A 26,188-nucleotide genomic window follows, 5' to 3' on the forward strand; every position below is an offset into this window, starting at 1 on the left:
CATTCCTTCTTAAAACACAGTTCTCTTTGTCTCCCAACTTCTCCTTGTGAAGTTTTGATATGAACTGGCCTCTCTGGCTGTGACTTTTATTTAATGATAATAAGCAAACTTTTCTGACAAGGTCCTCATGGACAGTGGTCTCTGCAGTTCCCTTTAAGATACAAACACAGTAATTAAGAAAAACAATCTCATTTAATATATAATAAAAGTTGTGTGATTTAATTCAAATAATGATTACTTTTGTGAAGACCATTTTATATTAGACTTAAGACAAGAAAGAAATGGATGCATTCCCAGTCATTTCTTGGCATTTTCAATTTGCATTTAAAAAGCCTGAGAAAACAGAAACAGACAGAAAGGCATCCCTCTGTGGTGCTGAGCTAATCGGCTATCCTGCCAACTAGCTGCATGTTCCACCTCCACCTGACAACTGTTGCTTCAGTCAACAGTCAGTTCACAACAGTCAGTTCACAAAAGTCAACCCAATTTCAGATTGTCCATCAGAATGATCCAAACCTGCTTTTAAACAGTATTTACACAGTAGTCAGAGATTAGCTCTTGTCTACTCTCTCCCATGTACTCTATGAGGCATCTCAGAGTCACATCTCTCTTCTTCACTGCAGAGGCACTTGGGTCCTAGGGTAAATGGAAGAACAATAACTTAATTAATTTTGTTGGCAATTTTACTCCAAACCTGTGATACCTGTACGTCAGTATTACAGTAATTTTTAACCTTTTAAACCACTTTTACCCCACCTGTATCAGTTCCATCAACAAGTTCTTGATGCGCTGACCAGTCACTCCTCCTTTTGCACTGAAGAGCTCCAGGAGCTTTGGAGTATACCTGTCCAGCTGGGACATAAATTTTGATTCCAGTGGAACAGCAGTGCACCTTCGGAACTCTTCATTAATCTGTAAGACAGCAAATGTTTGACTGTTACTTAAGATATTAAGGGCTTTAGTTTATGTTTTCAGGCAAAAAGAGAGTCTAGTATTTCATGTCCGAGTCACACTGGAAACTTGGTCAGGAAAAATAAAATGATAAATCATTTACCTGGAATGGTTCGAAGAGAGCAGGCCATCTTTCCTTAAATTCTGCCACCCCAGGAGACTTGGCAACCACTTCCTGTCTTCTCCAACTGTATGTTCTGGCCATCATATCATTTATGCTCTTGACGCAGTCCTTTTTCTGACAGGCTGCAATGAGGTTAAGTCTCAGATTCTCAAGGGTGTCATCTGTTTCACCATGTGGGTGTGAGGGCAGGTAATTCACTTCTGCCCTCTTTGGTTTCTTGACATTTTTAGCAGATCTTCGCTCATCCTCTGACTTGTGACTCAGTGAGTTTACCTGGAGTTCAGGACTTCCTAGTGCTTTCCGTTTTGTCCGGTAGTTTCCACATTTGTACTTTAGGCTTTGCTGCCACCCGTAAGTTCCATTAAAAGATCCGGGCTCCTTCAAGCAGGGATGCTTCTCTATTAGTGCCTGTGCCACCGCAGATCTCTGGGCATCATTTGGGTAAGCTGTGTAGGAAAACATGGCCTCAGCCAGGCGCTCCAGGATGTCTGATTTGACACATGGTGATGTCATTGGGGTGCCATCTCTTAAATAAATCTCATTTCCTTGTCTCAAAGCCAGTTCGGTGTTGTGTGAGAAATTTGGAATGGGAAACACAACTAACAAAAATGTCATGCAATATGTCTGCCTTTCAGAGGGGGAGGGACTCAGAATCACAGTATCTAGTGAGTCCCCAGAGAGACTCACAGATTCACATAAAGAGCTGACATTAGAAGCATTAGGGGTGCTTTCCTGTGGAACAAGTGTCAGCGTTAAGTGAAGGGGTACATACACAACTTTAAGTGTGTCTTTATCTTTCAGTTCATTTGTAGAGGTTAGGGTAAAGAAGTCATCAAATTCTTCATCTTTGTATTGAAGACTTATATCTGTGGCGATGGAAAAACTTTCTTTGACAGTTGCAACCAACTCTTCCACAGTTGAAGGTATTCCACTGCTGAGAGTTAGTTTCTTGACTTCATGATCAATGAGGACCCGGAATCTTATGGTTTGCTCCATTTCTAGGAAGACAGAAGATAGAGAGATATAATACAATGATCCTCAACACTGGAGACAGATGTGGCGCTTCAATGTCACCATTTGCTTTCCTGCAACAATATAGGCTGACAGAGGACAAACATCACTTAGGCTTTGTTGCTCAACAAGAGTTATCTGGCTTGTCTTCTCCAGATAATATCCACGATAGTGTTCATCATACCAGGCTTTCTGTGTTCTCACAATAAAATGCACTCCGTCTTCAACAAGTGCAATTTGAACTATCTCAGCAAAATCAGGAAGACCTGCAGTAGAACCATAGACCACAATCATGCCTTTTGAGTACCTCGTTCCCTGATAGGTGACTGTGTCAGCCAACTGAACTTGAGACTGAGAAGGAGATAGATGCCTAATTGACTCCTGAATATCTACATGCAGGACATCCACTGGAACTGTTGTTACTTTTACAACACTGAGAGCAGGCAAAACTGTTGTGGAATGCAGGTGGTGGCTTATCATAAGCTGGTGCTTCGTAGCCAGGGACTTGACTATGTTCTTAAAGTTGCCGGTATGCCTTACAATCCTTTTGAACTGGCTATGTTTCGCTTCGAACCGCATCGTCCAGAAAGCAATCACTGGTCCAAAAGCTTTTATCAATTCAGGATAGTGTTCTAAAAAGTGGTGCTTTGGGATTAACCCTTCATTATGGAATACTTCCTGGAATCTGTGTCGGTGTTCAGAAATTTTTGAGTCAAGATATGCAATGCTTTCCTCATTATGGACTGGAGCAACAACAAGCTCAATAAGGTCTTTTAAACACATGAGCAGAAGCCAGGCTTGATCATTCAAAGGTATTCTGTGTCCAATAATGAATGGCAACAGTCGTATGAGGGCCCAATTTTCATGCGCGTTTCCTCCAATCCTTTTTCGTGAGGAAAAGGTTGCAGGAACTGGCTGAGGACAGTTAGTTTTGTCAGCCCATTTATATGGAAACTGTAAGATAGCACTGTTAAGTTCACTAAATGTGAAATATTTCTTAGAAATGAAAACCCTGAAGCACAGACCCAGTTCCAAGGGAACAATTCCTTCAAAAATGTCATGCAATATGTCAGGTGGGTAGCCAGTGACACAGTGGAAGTAGCTTAGATTTTCAGTCAATGGGCAAGCCTTTTTTACACCAAAACAGTGTGACAAAGCAGGGTTTTCTTTGACAGTCAATACATGAGCGGCATGTGCTTCTTGGGTGCGAGCAGGAAATACACCAGACCTCACCTGCTTTACTTGAAATTCTGATTGTTCCCCAAGAAAAAATCTGCAAATGAATGGTCCAGAAAAATTTTCCACAAGTCCACAAATTGAGTGTGCCCCAAGATTGTCCGCAGCTACACAAAATACAATTCCTTTGACATTTTGTCCAACAGAGGAAATGTATATGCCATCCCGCTCCAAGACAGCAATATCTTTTAGCAAGGGGGCAAGCACTTGATCATAGCCAAATCTTTTGATGTCAACTGCTTTACATAAAAGGGCCAAGTATACAGAGCTGAGAGTGGATCGCGATGAATGTGGAATGTTGCCAAACACCCAGTATACAGCTGTAATCTTGTGCTTCTTTCTTGATGTTCCAAGCGGATTGCAAATTTCAAAATCATCAACGTACAGTACAAGTGTAATTCTTAGTTCTTCAGAATAAAAAGCATTATCTTTATAGATTGTACCATCTTGATATGATTCGTATTTAGTAGATGACTTGTTCTGTTTTTTACTCAGAACTTTTTCTCTAAGATTCTCTTTGCCCAAAATATGAATCAAAGATTGAAGAATTGGGATATATTGGAAGCTTCTCTTCTCATTTGGTTCAAGGATGTACTCAACAACTTAAAATTGTTCTTTATAATATTGCCGTCTCTTGAACGAGGAGGACAGAGGACCAACACTACTGAGTGCTACGCTTAGGGGATTGGATTTGCACAATTCTTCCACCAAAGATGTAACAAAAGTGTCATCAATGGTTTGGTTATTTTTCTTAAAATGTGAAACAATAACACTTTTAAGTAAAGAAATGGGGGCAGAACTTGCTATAAAGTGAAGATCATCAACCAATTCATCAATGCACCGAACTGAAACATTATGAACACTCTCTAATTTCAACAAGAGGGATGCTATATACTCTACAATGACATTGCTTCCATCCTCCTCTTCATAGTGTGCATTAGTGCTACTGCCTTCATAATTAGCACCACTGTGGTCACCATCCTCTTCAGAGGCTTCAATATCAAGTGCTTCCTCTGGTAACTCAGAGATAATCCCTGGTTTGAAATCTTGTGATGTATGCGGAGTATGCTTCCTGTGTTTATGTGTTGCAAAAGTCCCATATACATTAGTTTGGTGATCGCAACCTTCAAAGACACATTTTACAGTCTCATTGTTCTTGAGATGATGACGTATGTGTTCAAAAAAATGGTATTGTCCATATGACTTAATTTTTAAAAGTATAGTTATTCCAATAAATCAATTAATTTTTCTTTTTTAGTTTTTTTAGTTATCCAGAAGTAAAAAAGTGTGAATATTTTCGTAACTTACTATTTTATGTGATAAAATTGATTTTATTGGACTTCTACCATAAATTGATTTGACAAAACTCAGTTTAAACGTCAATATTTGAAGTAAAACACGACCCGCCCATCTGCAGCAACGGAAGAACAAGCCCGGGCCTCTCTCCAAGATTGAAGACACGTTTTTTCGCGGAGTTTAAGGAAAAAACGTTACCGAACTCATGTAAGTAACAATTTATATTGTTAAAAGTCAGATTTTTACTAGAATTGAATTATAAATTTGCAATTTGAAAAAAGCATGGCTCCGTTTCCTACGTTATGTTTGCTACTTTTGTCGTCGCCAGCCGCCATTTCGAATGTGCTCTTACCTCCGATAGCTCATTAACTTCAACCAAACACTGTTTATGTGTCTATACCTGTGTGCGGTTTATAATTAGCGTTGTCGGTGTGTTAGTTTAATACAAAACTTTTCTACAAAAACACTATGGGCACTTCGACGTGTTTAGCAGTGTAGGCACACGTGAATGTACTGGCAGGCGAAGGATAATCGTTTGGTGGAGCTGAATGTGGTTGAGGCCATGGTCTCACACTCAAATTCAGACAGCTAAGTTCACTGGTCCCTCGCCTGCTGTTGGTGGCTGCGGCTGTCACATACATAACAGTGGCGAATATTCAGGTATATCCGCATTTTGGCTTCGAATGGATTGAATCGATAGATCGGGACTTGATACGCATTGCCCTAATTAGAGCACAGCGCTTGTGAGTGTGTTTCAGGCTGACAGTTATGCTGCGCAGAGGGAAAGAAAGCTACCTTTCTCTTAGCGCTAAGAGCTTTTTAGCGAATCTGGGAAACGCGGCCCTTTTCTGTGCCGCTTCACTCTAGTGATGACGTCATCCACACTAGCAGTTGCAATACACACCTATGTTAAAGGTAGATTTGGAGTAAAAACCTGCTCAGTTTTAAACTACGATAGTTTAATAACGGTAAAATATTTTTTTTAAGTTTAATAGTGCACGATCTCATGTACAATTTGTAGTTTGGATGAAGTCTGTAGTATAAAGTATGAAGTAGTAGTATTAGGATAAGGTTGTAGAAGCTATGTAGATATTTTTGTAGGCCAATCCGGAAGTTAGCATTACCCTGGCTCCTTTGGACAAAAAGTTTTTACATGATGTTTTGGATATTGCTGTAAAAGGCAGAAGGCTAGACCTTCTCAGTGCTATGAAGGAGCAACGGATGAGGAGGAAATTATATTCTGTTTTGGAGAATAATAAACGTCCTCTCCACAGCATCTTCGCAGGACAGAGAAGCAGCTGCAGTGAGAGGCTCATCTCTCTGCACTGCAGGACTGAGAGGTTCAGGATATCCTTTGTCCCCACAGCCATAAGGCTTTTTAACTATGACTGCTGACATGTTCTTCTCAAATTTATTTATTTATTTAGTCATTTATTATTATTGTTATTAGTGTTTTTGGAATTATTATTATTGTTGTTGTCTAATATACAATCATTGTAAATATTTAACATAGATCAGAGCAGGCCGATCAGATGACGTTTAAATATAGAGACAGTGCTTTGACCTTTTGTGTGTGTGTGTGTGTGTGCATTGACTACATGCTTTCCCACTTCTCAGACCCAAGTTTCTTTAAGGGGGCATGACAGTCTCTATATTTAAAGACGGGCAGGCGAGGAGGAGAGGGGAAAAAAACCTTATCAACACTGAAAATGGCGTTGCCGGTATGTGAGTTTTACAATGTGTCCGAAAAAGACAGTAAATTTGCAGTTTGCAAGGTGTGTGCAAAGGAGATATCTCAAGGAGGATTGCTTCAAAAGGGTTTCAACACAACAAACCTGATAAGACATCTGAAAGTTTGTCACAACGCAGTGGAATATACCGAGTTTTTAAAGTTGGCTGCTGCTAAGGCAGAGAAACATAAGCAGCGTGCAGCAACCCAGACGCCACCGCCACTAACTCAGCTGACCGTAACAGAGAGACACATAAACTACAACAACCCTACAGCAACGACAGCAAGAATAAGACGGAACTAAATTAAAAGGTAATGGAATTCATATGCCTTGATCATCAGACGCTTTCTATTGTAGAAGATAGCGGGTTCAAACACCTCGTTAACTGCTTGGATCCACGGTACACGCTGCCGAGTTGCACATATTTGACTGATGTATGCTTGCCGGAGCTATAACAAACTATCTACAGTCGCATCCAAAGTCTTATGAAGGACGACAATATCGCGTCAATAGGCTCAAGAGTGACATTTGGAGTTCTAGTGTGAGTCCCATGTCGATGCTGAGTCTAACTGCACAGTATATTGATGAAAAGTTCGAGCTGAAGAGAGTTGAGCTTCACTCTCAAGAGTTTCCTGGCTCACACACGGCGGATGCCATCGCCAAAGCGTTCACTGACATGTTCCAAGCATGGGGGATCCCAAAGGGGAATATCCTACGGGATAACGCAAGTAACATGGCGAAGGCTATGAAGGATGCTGGTTTACCAAGCCTACCGTCCATGGCGCACACACTCCAGCTTGCTGTGAATGAGGGCATTTTGGCACAGCGTGCAGTCATTGATGTTATCACAATTGGGCGACGCATCGTCGGTCATTTTAATGCAGCACCCCAAACGGCTACAGCAGGATATCCCCACCAGGTGGAACAGTACTGTTGCCATGCTAAAAAGTTTACTGGAACAGAAACGTGCTATATGCAATTATGCAACCAACTATGATATGCCTGCCATTTTCACTGCCAACCAGTGGATTGAAAATATTATTTCACTGCTTGACCCCTTTGACGAGCTCACACACAAAATAAGAGAATCAACTGCATCAGCTGCAGATGTAGTTTCATCCATCAAAGCCTTCACTCATCTTCTTGAGAAAATACAAGAGACCGATCATGGTGTGAAAACGGTCAAAGCCACGCTCTTGGAATCTGTCAAGAAGAGATTCAAGAACATTTAATCTGAGCCCCTGTACACGATTGCAACACTCCTCGATCCAAGGTGACAATAACGTAGTAACGTGTGTGTGTTAAGTTAGGCATGACCTATTAAATCCATCATGACAAATGAATGTTTTCTTTTGTCTTTTGTTTTCTTCTAATAAAAAGTTATAAGGACAGATTTTTCCACACTGCTCTCAGGCCACAGATGCGCAGGCTGCTGTCTGACATCCTTGGCCCGACCATTGCAGCAGAGTAACAGGTTCGTGAGGAGAGTTCTGCAGCGAGCGGCTCTGAGGCCCCACAGAAGGTACCACGGATTGGCTTGCATGCTATGTATGCTGAACTGTTGGCTGAAGATGGGTAACATGAAGCTGCTGCTCACATCAACACAACATCATCACACTCTTTACCTATCAGAACCAGTTATCCCAGACAACGAACAGCCACTTGATTTTTGGAAGGCCAATGAAGGCCGCTTTCCTGCACTGGCAATAGCAGCACGTTCCTATCTTTGTTCACCTTGCACAAGCGTAGATAGTGAGCGTCTTTTCAGTACAGCAAGACTTATGGATGAGAAGAGGAGCAGGTTAACTGCAAAAAATGCAGAGATGCTTATATTTAGTAGGGCAAATCTGCCATTCATGCTGCTTAATCAGAAGTAAGCGAGTCTGACTCTACCCCCCCTCCCTCTACCTCCACCCCCCCTCTCTATATTGTGCTGTGCACTTCATTTTGCATGGATCTCTCCCTACTCCTCTCTAAAGGGCACAGAAACTAACTCAGCTGAAATAGATATGCCTACATATAGCTCAATATTTTTTTGTTTGATTGTTGCTAATACTGTGAACTTGTTTGCACACTATTGTCAGTTATCTCCTACATGCTGACAAATTGTCTTGAAACTATATTATTTTATTATATTATTTTGGCTATAGCCTGTTTATGTTGCAGTTTGAGTTTATTTTTTGACAGGAAAGATACAGTATAAGCTCCAAGTTGTATGTCCAACAGAGTGTCTCTCGAGATGATGTTGCAGTTGCACATATGTCAGAGCGTACAGTTCTTATTCTTATTCTCATTTATTTATTTTATTTTTCCACAAAAAGCTTGTAGCTAAACTCCAAATTGTCTCGGAAGAAAGAGCACCGAGAGAGAGAGAAATGTTTATTGTTGGTGCACATGTGTGCTGTGCGCAATGCATTTTTTCATTTTAAAATTGAATTCTTTTTTCCAAAGGAAAACTAAGGTTTATAGTTTACAACTTGTATCTCTCTGAGAGTGTTTACTGTTGTCTGTGTTGTTGTTCACATGCACATCTGCAATAAAACGGTGGTCAATTCATGATACTTTCTCGTCTCCTAATTTTTATAGTACAATGTCAGTGTTGTGTAAGAAGAATCATTAATTAAATATATGAAAGTTACTCAAGACAACAATATAGAAAAAAAATGTATGGATTTGATCCAAAGATTTTGACCCAAAAAACCTGATCGGTGCATCTCTCGTGTTTTGGGGTGTTTAAATGGGAACAGATGGTAGAGTGGAATAGTAGGTGAGAGAGAAGGTGAAGAAGGCAAAGTCAGGGAAAGGGGCCGGTTTAGGCTACTTACTCCTCTGCCGAACACACTCTACCTTCCCCTGCTTCCACCCTTAGGTGGGACCAGAGGGGAGCAGAATAGAGAATAGAGGAATAAGAAGGGTCTATCGGTTTTTCATTTGTGGAATACCTTCCTCAGCCTGGTGACTGAAGTGTTTTTTGGCAGTCCTGACTGCGTCTTTTCATTTCAGCCACAACCAGTGACTGCTTCTTTCAGCCACACTGAAGAGTTCTTTGATTAGTTTCCACTGCACCCTCTGATGACAAACTCCTTGAGCAGCCTTGTGGTGGAGAAGGCCATAAAGCCCCTGAAAACCACTTCCACTGGACACACTGTCACCTTCTAACCTTGATCATAGCAACAATCAAATTCAATAATGAAAACTGTCGTCAAGGTTTCTCAATAATCTGTTTAATCTTTTTGTCTTTGTCTCCTGCAGGCTCATGGCAAAAGCAGAATTTTTGGGGAAATCTCAGGAATCTAGTTTGCAGTCCAAAGAGTCTCTGACAAAGTCTGAGGAGTCGAGGCTGGAGTCCAGGGAGTCCAGGATGGGATCACTAGGTCCCATGACCTCCTGGGAATCTGAGCTGGCCGCCGTCCAACACTCTTTAAAGTTTGTGATGAAGCTAAAGGAGGAATTTGTTTGTCCCATCTGCAATGGAGTTGTACTCAATCCCCAGCAGAATTCCTGTGGACACATTTACTGCTTCCACTGCCTTCAAAGATTACTGTAAGAGACAATTCTTCTTAAAATTAACTTTAAAATTGATAAAATAAATTAACTAAAAATTCTCTTAAGTTGAATTTTGACCAGAAGCAACCAGTATTTTTAGTCCCAGGTACTTTTTCCAGATGGCTAAAAAGATTCCTTCAGACCAATGTTGTCAGTGTCTCTCATAGAGTCTAAAGTCCTGACAGATTAAGCAAATTAGTCTATTGGCCTGTATAAAGACCAGATCTGAGCCACAGCACACAGTCAGTGCGGTTACATGCGGGCAATCGGATCGGCTAAATTACAATAAGATTGAGTTATTCAGCTCATGTAACAAGCTTAATCCGACAAGAAATCAAATCGGATCGGGTTACTTACGATCGAATTAAGACCCTGGGATAAGACGACAGTGGATAGGATCGAGCGTTCTGCGCATGCTGGAGATTTTTTCCCGCGATCGTCACCCGGAAGTTGAAGGAGACGATATTATTGTTGTTGTCTCCGCCGCCGTCAGAAAGAAACAAACAACACGATTTGTGCCATAACCATGCTCATCACAAATGTAGAGGGACGTAGCTTCACCTTGCTCTTTGTTCGCCATCTTTCTCGAATGCCTTAGTTTTGTTGTTGTTGGTGGTGAAGACGTCAACCGGAAGTGGCTCTATTAGCGATAGTTGAAGTGGGTACAGCGCCACTTATCTACTGTGGTATTGCATGCTTTATGCCAGTGATTCGATACATTCACCGCCATGTAACAAAGGATAATTACCCTTGCTCAGATAAGGAGCATAACCCAACTACATATATAATTGAGTTAATCTCATCATGTAAACCCACTTAGGGAAAATAAGAAGTTTGGCTTCCTTTGCAGTCACACAAATCAGCAATAAGGCACCACAGGGCTGTGCTGAAGGATGGGTGTTTCATGTTTTGCTTTACAACTGATGTGAAACAACCAGATATAACAGTTGCAGTTATGCTATTGTTAATGGTCATAAATACATAGAGTTAAATCTTTGGTTGATGACCCAGGGATGCCATAAATGTTGCCCAGTTTTAACTTACAACCAATGACATGGAATTACATAATATTACATATTACAAATTAAAGTAAATCCTCACCATAACAAGTGATAAAATTATTTTAATTCCTGGGACATATTGCGCACACAGTGAAACTACAGTAACCGGTACTGCTGATATGAGGTCTATATGATGACCAACGTGATGACTTTGACACTCTTTGAAGGCTGTTATTAATGAAAAATAATTTTGGACTGAGATTCCATAGGGATTTTAAGTGACTCATATACTGTAGCTTACTACAGAATCATGCAGTAAAAGATAAATGGAAAAGTGAATACAGTTTTATTTTCCTAGTAGAATTTTTAGACATTATTTACTGTATTCATATATTTGTTTATTTTGGAGTTTTGCAATTTTGCTGTATATGACTTTATATGACTTATTGTAATATTACTCATTGTATATAATGTATAAAAATAGCTTGTTGTAAGGAGAACGTACAACAATGAAAACATAGCTACTCATGTTATATTGCTTTTCTGACAATAGCCTCACCACAAGCCTCCAGAACTCCCTTCACTGCAGCTTGTCAAAAATTATCCAAATTCATTAACTGACTTCAGGGATGGACAACATTCTCTTTTAATTAGTTCCATCATTCAGTATTTTTTACGATGGCTGTACTAAACAAGTCTCTCAAAACTTTACTATAGCTAATGGGTTGACATTTGGTCACTGAGGGCAACAGCAGATAATTCCCACTTTTTTCATACTTGTCAAACTATTAAGGCCTTGTTCTCTATAGGCTGTATTATAATAAGATTTTTGTACTTCTACTCAACTCATTTAAGTCTAGTTTAACTTTCGGACTAATTTAAGATACAAGAACAACTACCAGTGTCTAAAGTGATCCCTCTTTAGATATTATATAGACTATTCTATATACAACAAGGTAAATGATAAAATGTACTTATGTCACATATTTTTACCAAGAGATAACATCTACAACTTTAAGGTCAGCATATTTACATGCAAAGTGGAGTCATGTTGCTGTTACAGGTCGACCTGGCAGTATAATTGGACTGCTGCCCTTGTCCCAGTATACATGTACAGAGCGGAATCCAGTTTTTGCCTTAAGTCTCCAACGTTTTCCCACAACATTCACTGCCTCTTATAATGTACTACAAGCACAATTATGCTTAAGCAGCTCACAGCTACTTCTCATGGAGGAGCAGGGCAGAGGCGAAGAAACTTTGTGGTGCAGGGCAGAGATCTCAATTTGCAGGTAAATAAATCATCAAGTTGACAAGATGCAGATTTGAGAGCCCTTTGACGTTGTTGATCCTTGGCCTGGTATATATGCACAAGAGGGAAGTTGAGTTATTGACCAAGGTATGTACGTCACAATGATGCTTTCGATAGTGTTAAAAAAGATTGAGGCTATTCTGCTATTTTTAACTTTCTTTCTGGGAGATCATCAGGGAAACATTTTCGGGGAGATTTTTTGTCAGATGAGGCTGCGGTTATAAATTCAGGACTTTTTTCCAAGCAGAGCAACAGTGAAAATGCTTAAGTTGACACATAGTTCAAATGGACTGATTTTCAGTCCCAATTTCTGATGAGTTTAGCCATCTGATAAAATAAACTGAGAAATATGTGAATGAAAGCAGTTTTATTGTGAATTAAGCTGTATATATAATATACAGTATATGTAATATACTCTTCTACTTAATTTTTTTACATTACATTAAAAAAGAGACTTTGGAGCCGAGGCCTATTTGAGTCTTAGTTGAGCCTATATATGCAGGAGTGTTATCTGAGTGTGTTCAGCTGGACAAACCTGCATTAACATGGAGTTGAAAAATCCAGCATTGGTCAGCCTGACGCAGTATTTATTTATTTATTTAATGCACATCTGCATTAAATCACTTTTTTGTAGTTTCATGTCTACATGCTTAATGTTTCTCACTAACCCATTCACACAAATTCTCATACAGCTCTTTATATTCAGAGATGTGATACAGATATCATATCAGACTTTAAAGATGGCATCGTAAAGTGCTCTCAGGATGAGGATGCATGGCCATTTTTCCTGGTATTTATCTTGAGCTGCAGGAAAAGTATCATAGGCTCATCTTTTTACATCTGTATTTAACTGCAGTAATTAATATCATAAATCTGAAAAGCAATGTTCAGACATCTGCAACATATTGTCAGCCGTTGCCTTTCTTTCTTTTTTTTCACTTTGTCAACTTTAATATAAAGATAAAGTAAGCTTGCCAATGCTGTCTTAAATCCCAATCGTCAAATTTTGTTTTCATTTACCTAAAAATTTAGAAATCCTCATGAACCAGCCAACCAGAAGCAGGAAGGGAATTGTGCAATATTTTAGATTGAAGAGAGCTTGATTATTTGGGCTGTGCTTGGTTGTGTTTAACATTTTTTCAGAAGTGGGTGAAAAGCAAGGGGAACACATCTAGCACCATCATTGGAGCATTTCTTTTGTTTTTTGTTCACCCTTTTTTTTTATCTGGTCCTTTGGTTAGAGGTTCATTGGTATGTCACGGATTATGTTTTGATTATTATTATGTTTCAGGTTCTGTCACGTTTTATGTTTGATCCTCATGTTTTCAGGTCCTTTGCTATGTTTCTGGTCATGTTTTTTTCCCCTGTCACTTAGCTTCACTCAAGTCCACAGCTGCACATCATCACCAATCACTTCCCCACAGCATTTAGTTTCCAGGTTCAGTCTCACTCATGGCAGAATCCTTCCTTCCTGCATCGTTCTTGACAGTATACACTTCAGCACTGCACAATTTCAAAATAAACACAGGATCTTTAGGGTTTTTTCTTTATTTTGTGAGGCCAAACATACCAGCACTGTTTGAGTTCAGAGTTTGTGCCTGAATGCCATGCTAAATGCAAATGGCTGGTCTATGTGCAACCTCAAAAGGAGTTTTGGTCATAAACATTTTTAATTATTTTTCAGAAAATTTCAATTTTTTAAATACCAGACATATCTTTAACAACTTCTTGTTATTGTTGGTTCAGATACTGGTTTATCAATGGCATATATAGAGAAAGACAGATCCAAACATTCAATGTGATTTCATGGAGACTTTAAGAAATACTGATAAAGACCTGAAAGCATATAACCAATGTCCAATTATAAGCACGAGTTCCAGTTTGTGACTTTGAGGTCAGTCTCTTGGTGGCCATGAAAGAAAAGAAGGGCATACTTCAAAGCCAGTGTTGATTTGTCCCTTCTGAGCTATTGTAGTAACATTACTGTGCAACATGGCAGGGTGAGGAGGGCAACCCTTGGCTTTTGATATAAATCGTCAGTACTACTATAAGTTAATTATGAAAACACAATTAACAGAATTCTACACTTATAACAGTTAGGAATTTGTCATTAGATAAATGTTACCACAGTTGAAGCTAACTAGCTGCTAGTCACAGCTAGAGTTGTCACGATACCAAAATAAGTAACCACGATACTATACCAGACAAAATATCACGGTTCCGGGTGTTATCGCGATACTGCAGCCTTTTTTAATAATTATTATTTTTTTCAACTGCAATGTATTTGTACAAGTTATAAATACTTATTTTTATGTATGTTGTTATGTGCATGATAAACATAATACTAATATAAATAATCGACTTAGGATAACAAATCCACTTAATTTTTAAAAAAAAAATCTTTTTGACAATAATGCTTCTTCTCCAACATAATAAAACAGAGGACAAATTACGATAAACAGAAACTGATTCCCTGTGAAAACTATACTTCAACATCTTTTAACTCTTCATTCTTCAGCCTGTACATGGAGCATATAGCCTAATATTAGCCAATTATAAAAATAAACAGGAAGTACTAACCTGGTATTCGACATATAAATCTGGGTGACGGCACTGCAGGTGTTTTATGAGGTTGGATATGTTGCCTCCTTTGGCTCCTATAGCTTGGTGGCAATGCGTGCACAGTGGACGGCCATCGTCTATTGCTTTACCTTCTGTGCCTTGTTTAAACTCAGAATAGTTCCAAATGTGGCGTTTCGGGTTTGTTTTTAGTAGTGCCACTAGCACGCTGCGGCAGACTCACCCCTCGGATAGAACTTTAGTTTTGAAACGAATTTTATAGAAGCGGAGCTGTCTACATGGAGTTTGTTCTTGCCATCAGAAACACACAAACAGCCAATCAGCTAATAGACGGGTGGACCCAGCGTGTGGAAACAGCCTATCGTATCCCGGAGGCCACCAGTACAGCCAATCATTCAGCAGCTGTGTAGTTCGGTTGCAGTGGTTGCCGTGTGGGTTTGTTTACGAGGGAGTAGCATGCAGTGAGAAGCCGGGAGGAGCGTCTAGGCGGCCGCTGTGTAGCGGAAACTGGCACCGTTAGTATAGTAATCCCCGGTAGTACCGTTGTGTAGAACTTTTAGTATAGTAGGAACCGTAACGACTTGGCACCGCGGGGTACTGTGGGTATCGTGCAACTCTAGTCACAGCTTACATGTGTCTCTGATGCTGTTGCCTTCACTCTTTCCACTCCTTCAGGGAGAGTCTATATATTTTGTCTATATGACGTCGATTTGGGTTTTGACGAAAACCGGAAGGGATTTTGTTAGGAAATTAAAACGAGAAGAAACGGGAAAAAACGGGAACTTGTTCACCGTCATTAAAAGAAGCATATCAGCTACATAAAACGAAGGAATACGTTCATGTACCTTCTGAGATATTGCCCAATGTGGTAAGTTCCTTTTGAACATTGTAAACATTCAGGAAATATGATTTTCATACATAGGTTGTTTGGCAGACAAGCATTAAGCTACTGAAACATACCAGCAGTTTCCACGAGGTCTGTACATTGGCGGCTCGTTAGCGATATGCTTTCACTTGTTTATTGCACCAAACAGATTGTACTATGATGTGTTCAGAGTAAATTATGTGTGACTTATAATGTTGTAAAATGTGGGTTGAAGAAGACTCAATTTTGGCTGTGATATGCTCATATGTTTACAGTGAAATTTAAGATGTATGGTTTAAGGATGTGTTTATTGGAATGTTATAAAATACTATGTCAAATATTGTAAATTTATTTGTTTACAGTTTAACCGGCTTGACTGTGTGTTTCGCAAGGCAATAAACAACAACAACAGCAAAGATTGGCTTATGTTCTTCGTAACATAAAGTTAAACACGAATGGCAACCATGTCTGAAGCCAAAGATTCAGCAGGAGAAAAGGCCCTTATAACTCTGAAAAGGAGGCGAGGACAAGCTACAGCAGCCGTAACCAAGATGATAACGGCCGTGAATGTAAAAATAAGAGAAAACAAGCCTGAAGAGTTGAAAACAGTATTGGAAAGCCTCGACCTAGCCCTCATACAGCTTCAAGAGGCACACAGATGTTATCATGATAGACTTACTGATGACATTGACGAAGAAGAGTCTGATGCCTATGAGAAGCTTATCTTGATGAGCGTTCATGATGTGCGTCACGAGGCTCTCGCCTGACTGCATGAAATGGAACATGAAGTTAATGATCATCCAGATGGTGACGAAAAGTTGGACGTCACAAACCAACATGATTTAGTCAGTGAACTTCAAGCTGACCCAAATGATGAAAATTCTGTGTCAGTAGAGCTCGAAATGCTACAAGCTCTGCAAAAGAAGGAACAGGAAGACTTTGAACTGCTGCTTCGACGCAACAAAGAGGAGTTTGAACTGGAACTCCAACGAATGCATCACAAGGCCGAACTAGATGCACAGATGCTACACAATGAGCAAAAGAAGCAAGCCCTAACTGCAGACTTCTATTCTACACCGAGAGCTGGCAGGATCCCGGCAATGACACAACCGTCACTGTCACCAATATCTGGGGATTCAATATCACAATTGCTAGAGTTTTCAAGGCAGCAGTATCAAGTCCAAGTGGACTCTCTTAGGCTCCCACCAACAGATATGGTCAAGTTTAATGGTGACTCCCTCCAGTATTGGAAGTTCATGAGGCTTTTCACCACAATGGTGGACAAGGAGTCAGTTGCTGCAGAAGAGAAATTAACTCGTCTACACCAGTACACTGAAGGAAAGGCTCGAGATGCCATAAGTCACTGCTTATACAACCCCAATCCTAGTGCAGGATTTAAGGAAGCACTTGAGTGGCTAAGAACAAGATTCGGAAATCCTCATTCCATCTCACAAGCTTGGGTTGGAAAGGTTTTGAACTTTAAGGAGATAAGAGACAATGTGCAACTCAGAGACTTCGCAGACCAACTGAGAGGCTGTAAGGATACGCTTGCTGCCATGAAGTGTGAGGAAGAGCTCAGTGGTCGCCGCACATTGGTCGAGATCATTGGCAAGCTACAATCAGACCTCAGGGCCAAATGGTTAAATAAGGACTATGAAATCACTAAAGAAGAACGTCTACCAAAACTTGACGATGTTGTCAGTTTCGTAGAGACAGAGGCGGAAAAGAGGTCTGATCCAGTCTTTGGTGGGATAGTTAGCTATAAGAAACAGGAGAAGCCAAGCAACTTTACATCGCCTACAAAGGGGTTCAAAAAACCTTGTCAAAACTACCCACAAGTGTTAAGGCAGCTGCAGTTCAGGAGCACAAGTCTACACGTACCAAGCAGCCAGCTAATCTAAAGTGTCTGAAATGCTCAGAACGCCACTTCTTGAACCAGTGCCCAGCCTTCCGATCACTGACTGTGCCAGAGCGTCTTGTGTTCGTTCAGGAGAAAAACCTGTGCCAAAACTGTTTCATGATGGGGCACAACGTCGAGGTCTGTACACGTAATTGGGTATGTAATGTGCCTGGCTGTGGACAAAAACATAACAAATGGTTGCATCCTAACCACACTAGCAAACAGAATCCTACAGCAAGTCAGGATGCCACCGATGACAGTAAAACTACCCAACAAACACAACCTACCAGATCACCTACTGTCACTTGTGGATTTGCTGGAGCTGGAAATGGTAAAGTTTGCTTACCTATTGTTCCTGTGGTGGTTAGAGGCAAGGCTAGCAGCATCAGTTCTGTCACATATGCCTTACTCGATCCAGGAGCCAACACTAGTTTAGTGTCAGAAGAACTCACCAAGAAACTCATAGTCAAAGGAAGGCCTGAAAGGTTAGACCTTGATACTGTAGGAGGCAGCCGAGAAGGAATATTTACTCGAAGTGTGGACCTGGAGATAGACTCTCTGCACGATGGCAGCATGTACACGCTTAATGGTGTGAGAACACTAAATAAGTTAAACATAGGACTTAGTTGTCTAGCCACACCTGATGAGACGGCCAAATGGGATCACTTAGCGGACATCCCGATTCCCAGTGTCAACTCCAACGATGTGCACCTTGTCATTGGACAAGATGCACCACGTCTTCTCAGAGCTGAAGAATATCGTGTAGGAGATAATGACCCATATGCTACCAGAACGGTGCTTGGATGGGCCATAAATGGACCAATTAATCACAAGGAAGGAAGGAATGCCAAGGCCTACTTCCTCAAGTCTGATCAGAGCCTGCAAACTCAGGTAGAAAGGTTTTGGAAACTTGATGATCCCACACACGAGAACAATCTATCAATCAATGACCACAAAGTAATTAAACTGTGGGAAAATTCATACTCCAAAGAAGGCTCACACTATAGCTTAGAGATACCTTTCAAGAAAGAAACAGTGAAATTACCAAACAATATCAACTTAGCAACACACAGACTACGACTACTGGAACACAGACTAAGGAAGAACGCAGACCTGAAAGAGAAATATGTGGAGGCGATAAAGTCGACCATTGACAAAGGTTATGCAGAAGAGGTCTCAGCTTCGTCATCTGACCGCAGAGATGGCAAGGTTTGGTACCTCCCACATCACCCAGTGATTCATCCATGCAAGCCTGGAAAGGTACGTGTGGTCTTTGACTGCCCAGCTAAGTATGACGGCGTGTCTCTTAATGACGTCGTCCACTGTGTTGATTCGCTTCCGTCAAGGGCCCGTTGCTATAATGGCAGACATTGAAGGTATGTTTAATCAGATATGTGTCACTACAGACCACAGAGATGTCCTTCGGTTCCTGTGGTGGAAGGACCATGATCCTAATAATGAGGTAGTTACTTACCGCATGACGTCCCACCTCTTTGGAGGAGTGTGGTCTCCAAGTGCAGCAAGTTTGGCATTAAGGAAGTGCACATCAGACCATGCACATCTGTATGATGCAGACACTGTCTCTATTGTTGAACGAAACTTCTATGTGGATGACTGCCTGAAATCCTCTGACTCACCTCAGAAAGCCATCCGTTTGGCAGCGCAGCTGACCGACCTGCTGAAGCGAGGAGGGTTCCGGTTGACCAAATGGACCAGCAATGCTACTGAGGTCCTGGAGTCTATTCCAGAGGAGGAGCATGCAAATAGAGCACCATCTTTGGATCTGGATCAAGACCTGTCGTTAGAGAGGGCTCTGGGGGTGTTATGGGACATAACAAGCGACTGCATCATCTTCATCGTCAAGGTCAAAGACAAGCCCAACACAAAAAGAGGCATGCTAAGCACAATAAGCTCAATCTATGACGCCTTGGGATTAGTTGGCCCATTCATTTTAAGGGGTAAGGCACTGTTTCAGGCACTATGTCGCATGAAGCTAGGCTGGGATGAAACCATTCCAAGTGAGATGGGCGAGCAATGGGGCCGGTGGTTGGATGACCTGCCAAAACTCTGCCGGCTGAGAGTGCCTCGATGTCTCAGGCCTAAGGGCTACACTGACCCCTCAGTCACCATGCAACTCCATCACTTCAGCGAATCTTCCGAGTTGGGATATGGTGCTGTTTGCTATCTCAGGCTCGTTAGCAACAATGACATCTACTGTAACATCATCCTCTCGAGGAACAGGCTGGCTCCTGTCAAACCAAGCACCATTCCAAGACTAGAACTGGCAGCCGCAGTAGTAGCTGTACAGATCGATCAGAAAATCCGTGAAAGCTTTGAGCTATCCCTCTTGGATTCTGTCTTTTGGACTGATAGCACTATTGTGCTGCATTATATAAGAAATGAAGATGAAAGGTACCAAACATTTGTTACAAAATGAATTTCGACGATCCGTGAAATCTCAACAGTCTCGCAATGGAAGCATGTCTGCTCAGAATTTAACCCTGCAGATGATGTTTCTAGGGGATTGTCTGCTGAGGAGCTTGCAAGCAGTGAGCGCTGGCTTAAAGGCCCTGCTTTCCTTTGGAAGGAGGAAGAGTTTTGGCCTCGCCAGCCTGAGCTTGGAAGCTTACCACCGGAAGCAGAAGTAAAAAGGTCGAGTCAGACATACGCAATCTCTTCCAAAGTCACTACCCAATCAGCAATTGATTGTTTTATCCAGAAGTATTCCTCCTGGTACAAACTCAAACGAGCTATTGTTCTGATCCTACGAGCAAAGGATATTCTTCTGAAGAACACCGAACACAGACTATGTGCACCTATAACACTGAATGACATGAAGCTGGCGGAGATTGCCATTATTGACTACGTTCAACGCTCCCAGTTCACTCGTCTGCAGAAAGATGAAGGCTTGAGAAAGTTAGCCCCAGTACGTTTCAGTGATGGACTACTCCGTGTGGGAGGCAGGCTCACCAATGCTCCGATATCCGAAGCAGCAAAACACCCAGTGATTTTGCCACAAGAGCATCAGATCAGCAAACTTTATCATATGGCACTTCCACAAACTCACGGGTCATTCTGGAACTGAAAGGGTACTTGCTGAGATTAGGCAATCCTTTTGGATAGTCGGTGGTCGTGTCGCAGTCAATGGCCTCTTGGTTTGGTCACTGATGTCAACGTTGGAACTGATGGACTGGTACGTTCAGTACAAGTAAAGACACATGCAGGTACTTATACCCGCCCCATACACAAGATATGCTTGCTGGAAGGAAATATGGACGAGTAGACTAACATACTTTCAGCTTGTGTTCTTCGCGTAGCTGTTACAACTTTAAGCTGACTTCATGTTCGAGATTACTACAAACTGTTAGTCATTATCATAAGTACGCTCAGCATGGTTTATTTCTGTAAGTAACGAGGTGGATTTTCAAGGTCTGCTGGTGTAGTATACCAAGGTTATTATTACTAGTCATTACAGTTTGTTACTTTGTCTAGCTAGTCGTTCACTAATTTACTTGGATGACCGTTCAGTGAGGTCATCGGGGCCGGGATGTTGCGTTCACTCTTTCCACTCCTTCAGGGAGGGTCTATATATTTTGTTTATATGACGTCGATTTGGGTTTTGACGAAAACCGGAAGTGATTTTGTTGGGGAAATAAAACGAGAAGAAACGGGAACTTGTTCGCCGTCATTAAAAGAAGCATATCAGCTATATAAAACGAAGGAATACGTTCATGTACCTTCTGAGATATTGCCCAACGTGGTAAGTTCCTTTTGAACATTGTAAACATTTGGGAAATATGATTTTCATACATAGGTTGTTTGGCAGACAAGCATTAAGCTACTGAAATATACCAGCAGTTTCCACAAGGTCTGTACATTGGCGGCTCGTTAGCGTTATGCTAGCACTTGTTTATTACACCAAACAGATTGTACTATGGTGTGTTCAGAGTAAATTATGTGTGACTTATAATGTTGTAAAATGTGGGTTGAAGAAGACTCAATTTTGGCTGTGATATGCTCATATGTTTACAGTGAAATTTAAGATGTATGGTTTAAGGATGTGTTTATTGGAATGTTATAAAATACTATGTCAAATATTGTAAATTTATTTGTTTACAGTTTAACCGGCTTCACCGTGTGTTTCGCAAGGCAATAAACAACAACAACAGCAAAGACTGGCTTATGTTCATCGTAACAGATGCAGTTATATAATCATCCAGTTTTAGGACTGAAGGAAAACAAATCCTTTTTTCACAAGTGTCACAAGCAAATATAATACAATGGACTTTTAGTTTAATAATTCTATTCCATTACACCCCCCTGCTTACAATCTCATACTCACTTCCACCCCCAAACTGGGACTCGCACTAAGTGCACTTTATTCTTCGACTTTATTCTATTTCATTCTATTCTAAGTGTACAGTTCCACAGCTGACTGTGGTACAAACATTTGAGTGCTGTCTTAAAGTGATAGTACACATTTACTAAATGAATGAAGTAACTTGTTTTGCTTAAAACATGTTGAACTTGACAAGCTTCCATCAAAACTAAAATGTCTTTTGTAATTTGCTTCCCCCTACTATTCAGAATTATAAACTAGTTAAATAAAAACACATTTCCTGGCATTTTGTGATTAAAAAGGAAAAATAACAAGCTGATTTTTCTGCTTAAAGCGACACTAATCTTAATACACATACCCCCTGTCATTCTGATACAGTCTACCTTAAACCACTTGGTCTTCCTTGTTTCCTTGGTCTGAGCTCCAGTCTACTTTGTATTTCAGGGAGAGTTCTTCACCATCCAGCCCATTTTGCCCAGTGGATGGAGATGTAATCACACCGGCAGAGGTCAGATACAGTGTGGCTTTAGTGTTTGAGCAGGTCTTAAAATTCCAGTAACTTGTTTGTTTTATCATTCATCCCATCACCCATTCAGTTGATGTTAAATGAATAACACGGGTACCTATTTTAATGATAAGATGCATCAGGCTTGTGAAACACACATTCGGTCATGGTTTGACTGTAGACTTTGGATCTGTTTTAAGAAAGTTTTTTTCCCTGCAGATTTTCCAGGACAACTGTTGTAAACGAGAAATTTCCTCTTTAGAGGTGTACTGCACAAACTTCCCAGCATGTACCTCTGTCCTCACGTTGAACCAGCTGCAGGTCTGTAAACAAACATTTCAGTTCAACAACTCATTTCAGATTTAATTTTTGGGTGAATGTGGAATATATTTAAGGGATTTCAGCCTCATCCATCCCATGAAGACACACCACACTCATCACTGACGAGACAGGGGGAGTGATTTTCTATGAAAATGGTGTTATGGCCACTGTCTGTAAGTATTTAGTATTATATAATACAGTCAGCTCCTGAATGTAGCCCTGCCATGATGGGCGTAACTGTCTCTAAGAAGTGGGTCTGCCCATTTGTTTTTAAGAAATGCAACTTTGAAACCTCAAGTTATGCAATAAGCCATTGCCATCCAAGTGTCGGCAAGACACTGAACCCCACATTGTCTCTGATATGTTCATTGGTGTGCAATTGAATAGAAAAATCACTGCACTCGTATCTAAAGTGCATATGTTGTAAAAAGTATTGTAAGAGTGTCTGTGAGAATGGGTGAAGGTTAAAAAGGCTCTATAAAGGTGTGGTCCACTTAAACCTGACCCAACTAGTGCTATATGGACTGATGAACTCCCTGGTTTTAATCACTACTGCTTTCATTCCACTTTGAATATTTCTGTAGGACAGATTTCCCTTTTTTTTTTCAGGCTTTTCATTGAATTTCAGTTCATTATTTGTTCAGTTTCTATGTCCATGAACTTTAGCTTATGTATGCTTTGCTATATTTCTCTAATTTTGAACTGAAAATGTGATTCTATTTATTATTATTAATATTATTATTGTTATTTCTGTGGTTGTCATTTTATTGCATTAATCTGTTTTTTAAATTCTGTTTTTATTTAGAAAGGCACATTTCCATCACATACATTAAATACAGCTTTAGTCTGTCAAGAACATAAGAAAGGATTGAAGTAAGTTTGGGTGATTTCTCGGATTTCCACACTGCACCTCTCGGATTCAGGAGGTGCAGTGTGGTTTTCGTCCTGGCCGTGGACCAGCTCTATACCCTTGGCAGGATCCTGGAGGGTGCATGGGAGTTTGCCCAACCGGTCAACATGTGTTTTGTGGACTTGCAGAAAGCGTTCGACCGTGTCCCTCATGGAGTCCTGTGGGGGGTGCTCCGGGAATATGGAGTGCTGGACCCCTTGATAGGGGTCGTTCGGTCTCTGAATGGCCGGTGTCAGAGTTTGGTCCGCATTGCCGGCAATAGGTCGGATACGTTTCCGGTGAGGGTTATGGACAGAATTTCTAGGTGCAGCCAGGGCGTTGAGGGTGTCCGATTTGGCAACCTCAGAATCAGGTATCTGCCTTTTGCGGATGATTTGGTTCTGTTAGCGTCGTCGGGTCGTGACCTTCAGCTCTCACTGGAGCGATTCGCAGCCGAGTGTGAAGCGACTGGGATGAGAATCAGCACCTCCAAATCCGAGACTATGGTTCTCAGCCGGAAAAGGGTGGAATGCTCTGTCCGGGTCGGGAATGAGGTCCTTCCCCAAGTGGAGGAGTTCAAGTATCTCGGGGTCTTGTTCACGAGTGAGGGACGAATGGAGCGGGAGATTGACGGGCGGATCGGTGCAGCGTCTGCAGTGTTGCGGGCTCTGCACCGACCTGTCGTTGTGAAGAAGGAGCTGAGCCAGAAGGCGAAGCTCTCCATTTACTGGTCAATCTACGTTCCCATGGTCACGAGTTGTGGGTAGTGACCGAAAGAACGAGATCACGAATACAAGCGGCCGAAATGGGTTTCCTCCGCAGGGTGTCTGGGCTCTCCCTTAGAGATAGGGTGAGAAGCTCAGTCATCCACAAGGGGCTCGGAGTAGAACCGCTGCTCCTCCGCATTGAGAGGAGTCAGATGAGGTGGCTCGGGCATCTGGTTAGGATGCCCCCTGGACACTTCCCTGGTGAGGTGTTCCGGGCACGTCCCACTGGGAGGAGACTTTGGGGAAGACCCAGGTCACGTTGGAGAGACTATGTCTCGGCTGGCCTGGGAACGCCTTGGGGTCCCCCCGGAAGAGTTGGAGGAAGTGGCTGGGGACAGGGACGTCTGGGTTTCTCTGTTAAAGCTGCTGCCCCCGCGACCAGACCCCCGGATAAGCGGTAGATGATGGATGGATGGATGGATTTTGTTCATACTGCCTTTCTGGATTTTTGTTTTATGGACCTAAATTACTCCATGTAGGAACAATAACAGAGGTGAAGAGAACACAAGTGGGGAGTGCCCATCACATCAAAAGAGGATAGGATCACACAAATACAAGTATATTCAAATAAAATCAGATCTAACTGGTTTTACATACTCAGTCCATTTGGTCCAGGTCTTATAAAACATGTCTTTCTCGACCTTGAGGGAAAAAGAAATCTTTTCCACAACATAAATCTCATACACAATTTCAATCCATTCATCATTGGTGGGAGGGTTCACTCTTAACCATTTCCTCGTGACACATTTCTTACTAGCTGCCAACAGTAAAGCAAACAGTTTTTTGTCTTTTATGTTTTACGTTTCAAACAATATATTGCCCAAAAACAAACTTACACATTTTAATGGGATGTTCACATTGTTCCAATACATTGTTAATATGTTTATGGATCTCTTCCCAGTAAGACCTCATTGCTTGGTAGTCCAAGAAAATATGGAAGTGGTTGGCTCCATTAGATCCAACAGGCGTCTCCACTGCCCTGGTGTCGTTTTTGTATGGGTGTGATAAAAAATCTTGTTATATTTTTCCAACAGAACTCCTGCCATGTATTTGACCCGGTCGAGAACCATTGTAGCTGACATATTTTCTCCCAGCTCTCCTGTGAAATCTTTACCCTTATTTTCTTTTCCCATTTCCTCTTTATGTATTCTGTATTCTCTTGTTTGGATATTTTTATGGCGTTATATAATTTGGAGATAATTTTATTGCATGTTCTAGATTTAGTCAATGCTAAAAATACCTCCATGAACCCTGACTCCTCTTTTCCTAATGCCTCTTTAATATTTTTGTTAAAATAATGTCTCACAGGTACCTAAAAAAATCGTCTTTCTCCAGACCGTGATCCTTCTGTAGGGTTTCAAAACCCCTAAATTTGTGGACAAATGAATAATAGGAAGTTAAACCTTTTAATGATCCATGTCTTAAATCTGCCTTTGATTTTATTTGGTGTAAAGTCATAGGCACACCACCTCATAATTTTAGATGTGTTTTTTAATCTGCAAATTTTGACCATTTCCTGCCAGGACTTCAGGAAGCTGCCTGTTATAGAGTCTTCTGGGATTTCCTGTTCTCCTTGTAGTTTGTTGTCACTTAGTAGAGCTGTTATTGGGATACCCTTTACCGTCGTTCCTTCAATTTCCTTCCATCCTGCAGTGTATGATGGTGAATACAGGCAGACTAGCAGTCTTAATTGGGCTGCATAGTAGTATTCCTGTAAGCAGCGAAGGCCCATCCAACCATTTTCTTTTCTTAATTGCAGTGTTTTAGATTTAATTCTGGCCTTTTTCCCTTGCCACAGACACCTTGCTATTAATCTGT

The 26,188-nt window shown here is 41.2% G+C and overlaps 2 protein-coding genes across 3 annotated transcripts in view; one reads left to right on the forward strand and one right to left on the reverse strand.

Moving 5' to 3' along the window:
* Window positions 1–1,024: 1,024 nt before the first annotated feature.
* Window positions 1,025–14,983, reverse strand: LOC140304911 (uncharacterized). The gene is made up of 2 exons (XM_072383711.1): window positions 14,785–14,983; window positions 1,025–2,073 (listed from the first exon to the last, which is right to left on the reverse strand). The coding sequence occupies exon 2, from the start codon at window positions 2,069–2,071 to the stop codon at window positions 1,025–1,027; it is 1,047 nt and encodes a 348-aa protein (XP_072239812.1). The 5' UTR covers window positions 2,072–2,073; window positions 14,785–14,983.
* Window positions 9,605–26,188, forward strand: part of LOC140304777 (TNF receptor-associated factor 5-like) — a 42,178-nt gene continuing 25,594 nt past the window's right edge. Inside the window, exons 1-3 of one of the 2 annotated variants that reach the window (XM_072383547.1) lie at window positions 9,605–9,891; window positions 22,333–22,396; window positions 22,613–22,714. In XM_072383547.1, the coding sequence (XP_072239648.1) occupies window positions 9,605–9,891; window positions 22,333–22,396; window positions 22,613–22,714 (453 nt within the window). Of the gene's footprint in view, window positions 9,892–15,321; window positions 15,653–22,332; window positions 22,397–22,612; window positions 22,715–26,188 lie in introns of those variants that run through there. The other variant, XM_072383548.1, reaches the window with a different exon arrangement.

The sequence above is a fragment of the Leuresthes tenuis genome, unplaced genomic scaffold, assembly GCF_036924035.1.
Source record: "Leuresthes tenuis unplaced genomic scaffold, fLeuTen1.0.hap1 SCAF_4, whole genome shotgun sequence".
Taxonomy (NCBI): domain Eukaryota; kingdom Metazoa; phylum Chordata; class Actinopteri; order Atheriniformes; family Atherinopsidae; genus Leuresthes; species Leuresthes tenuis.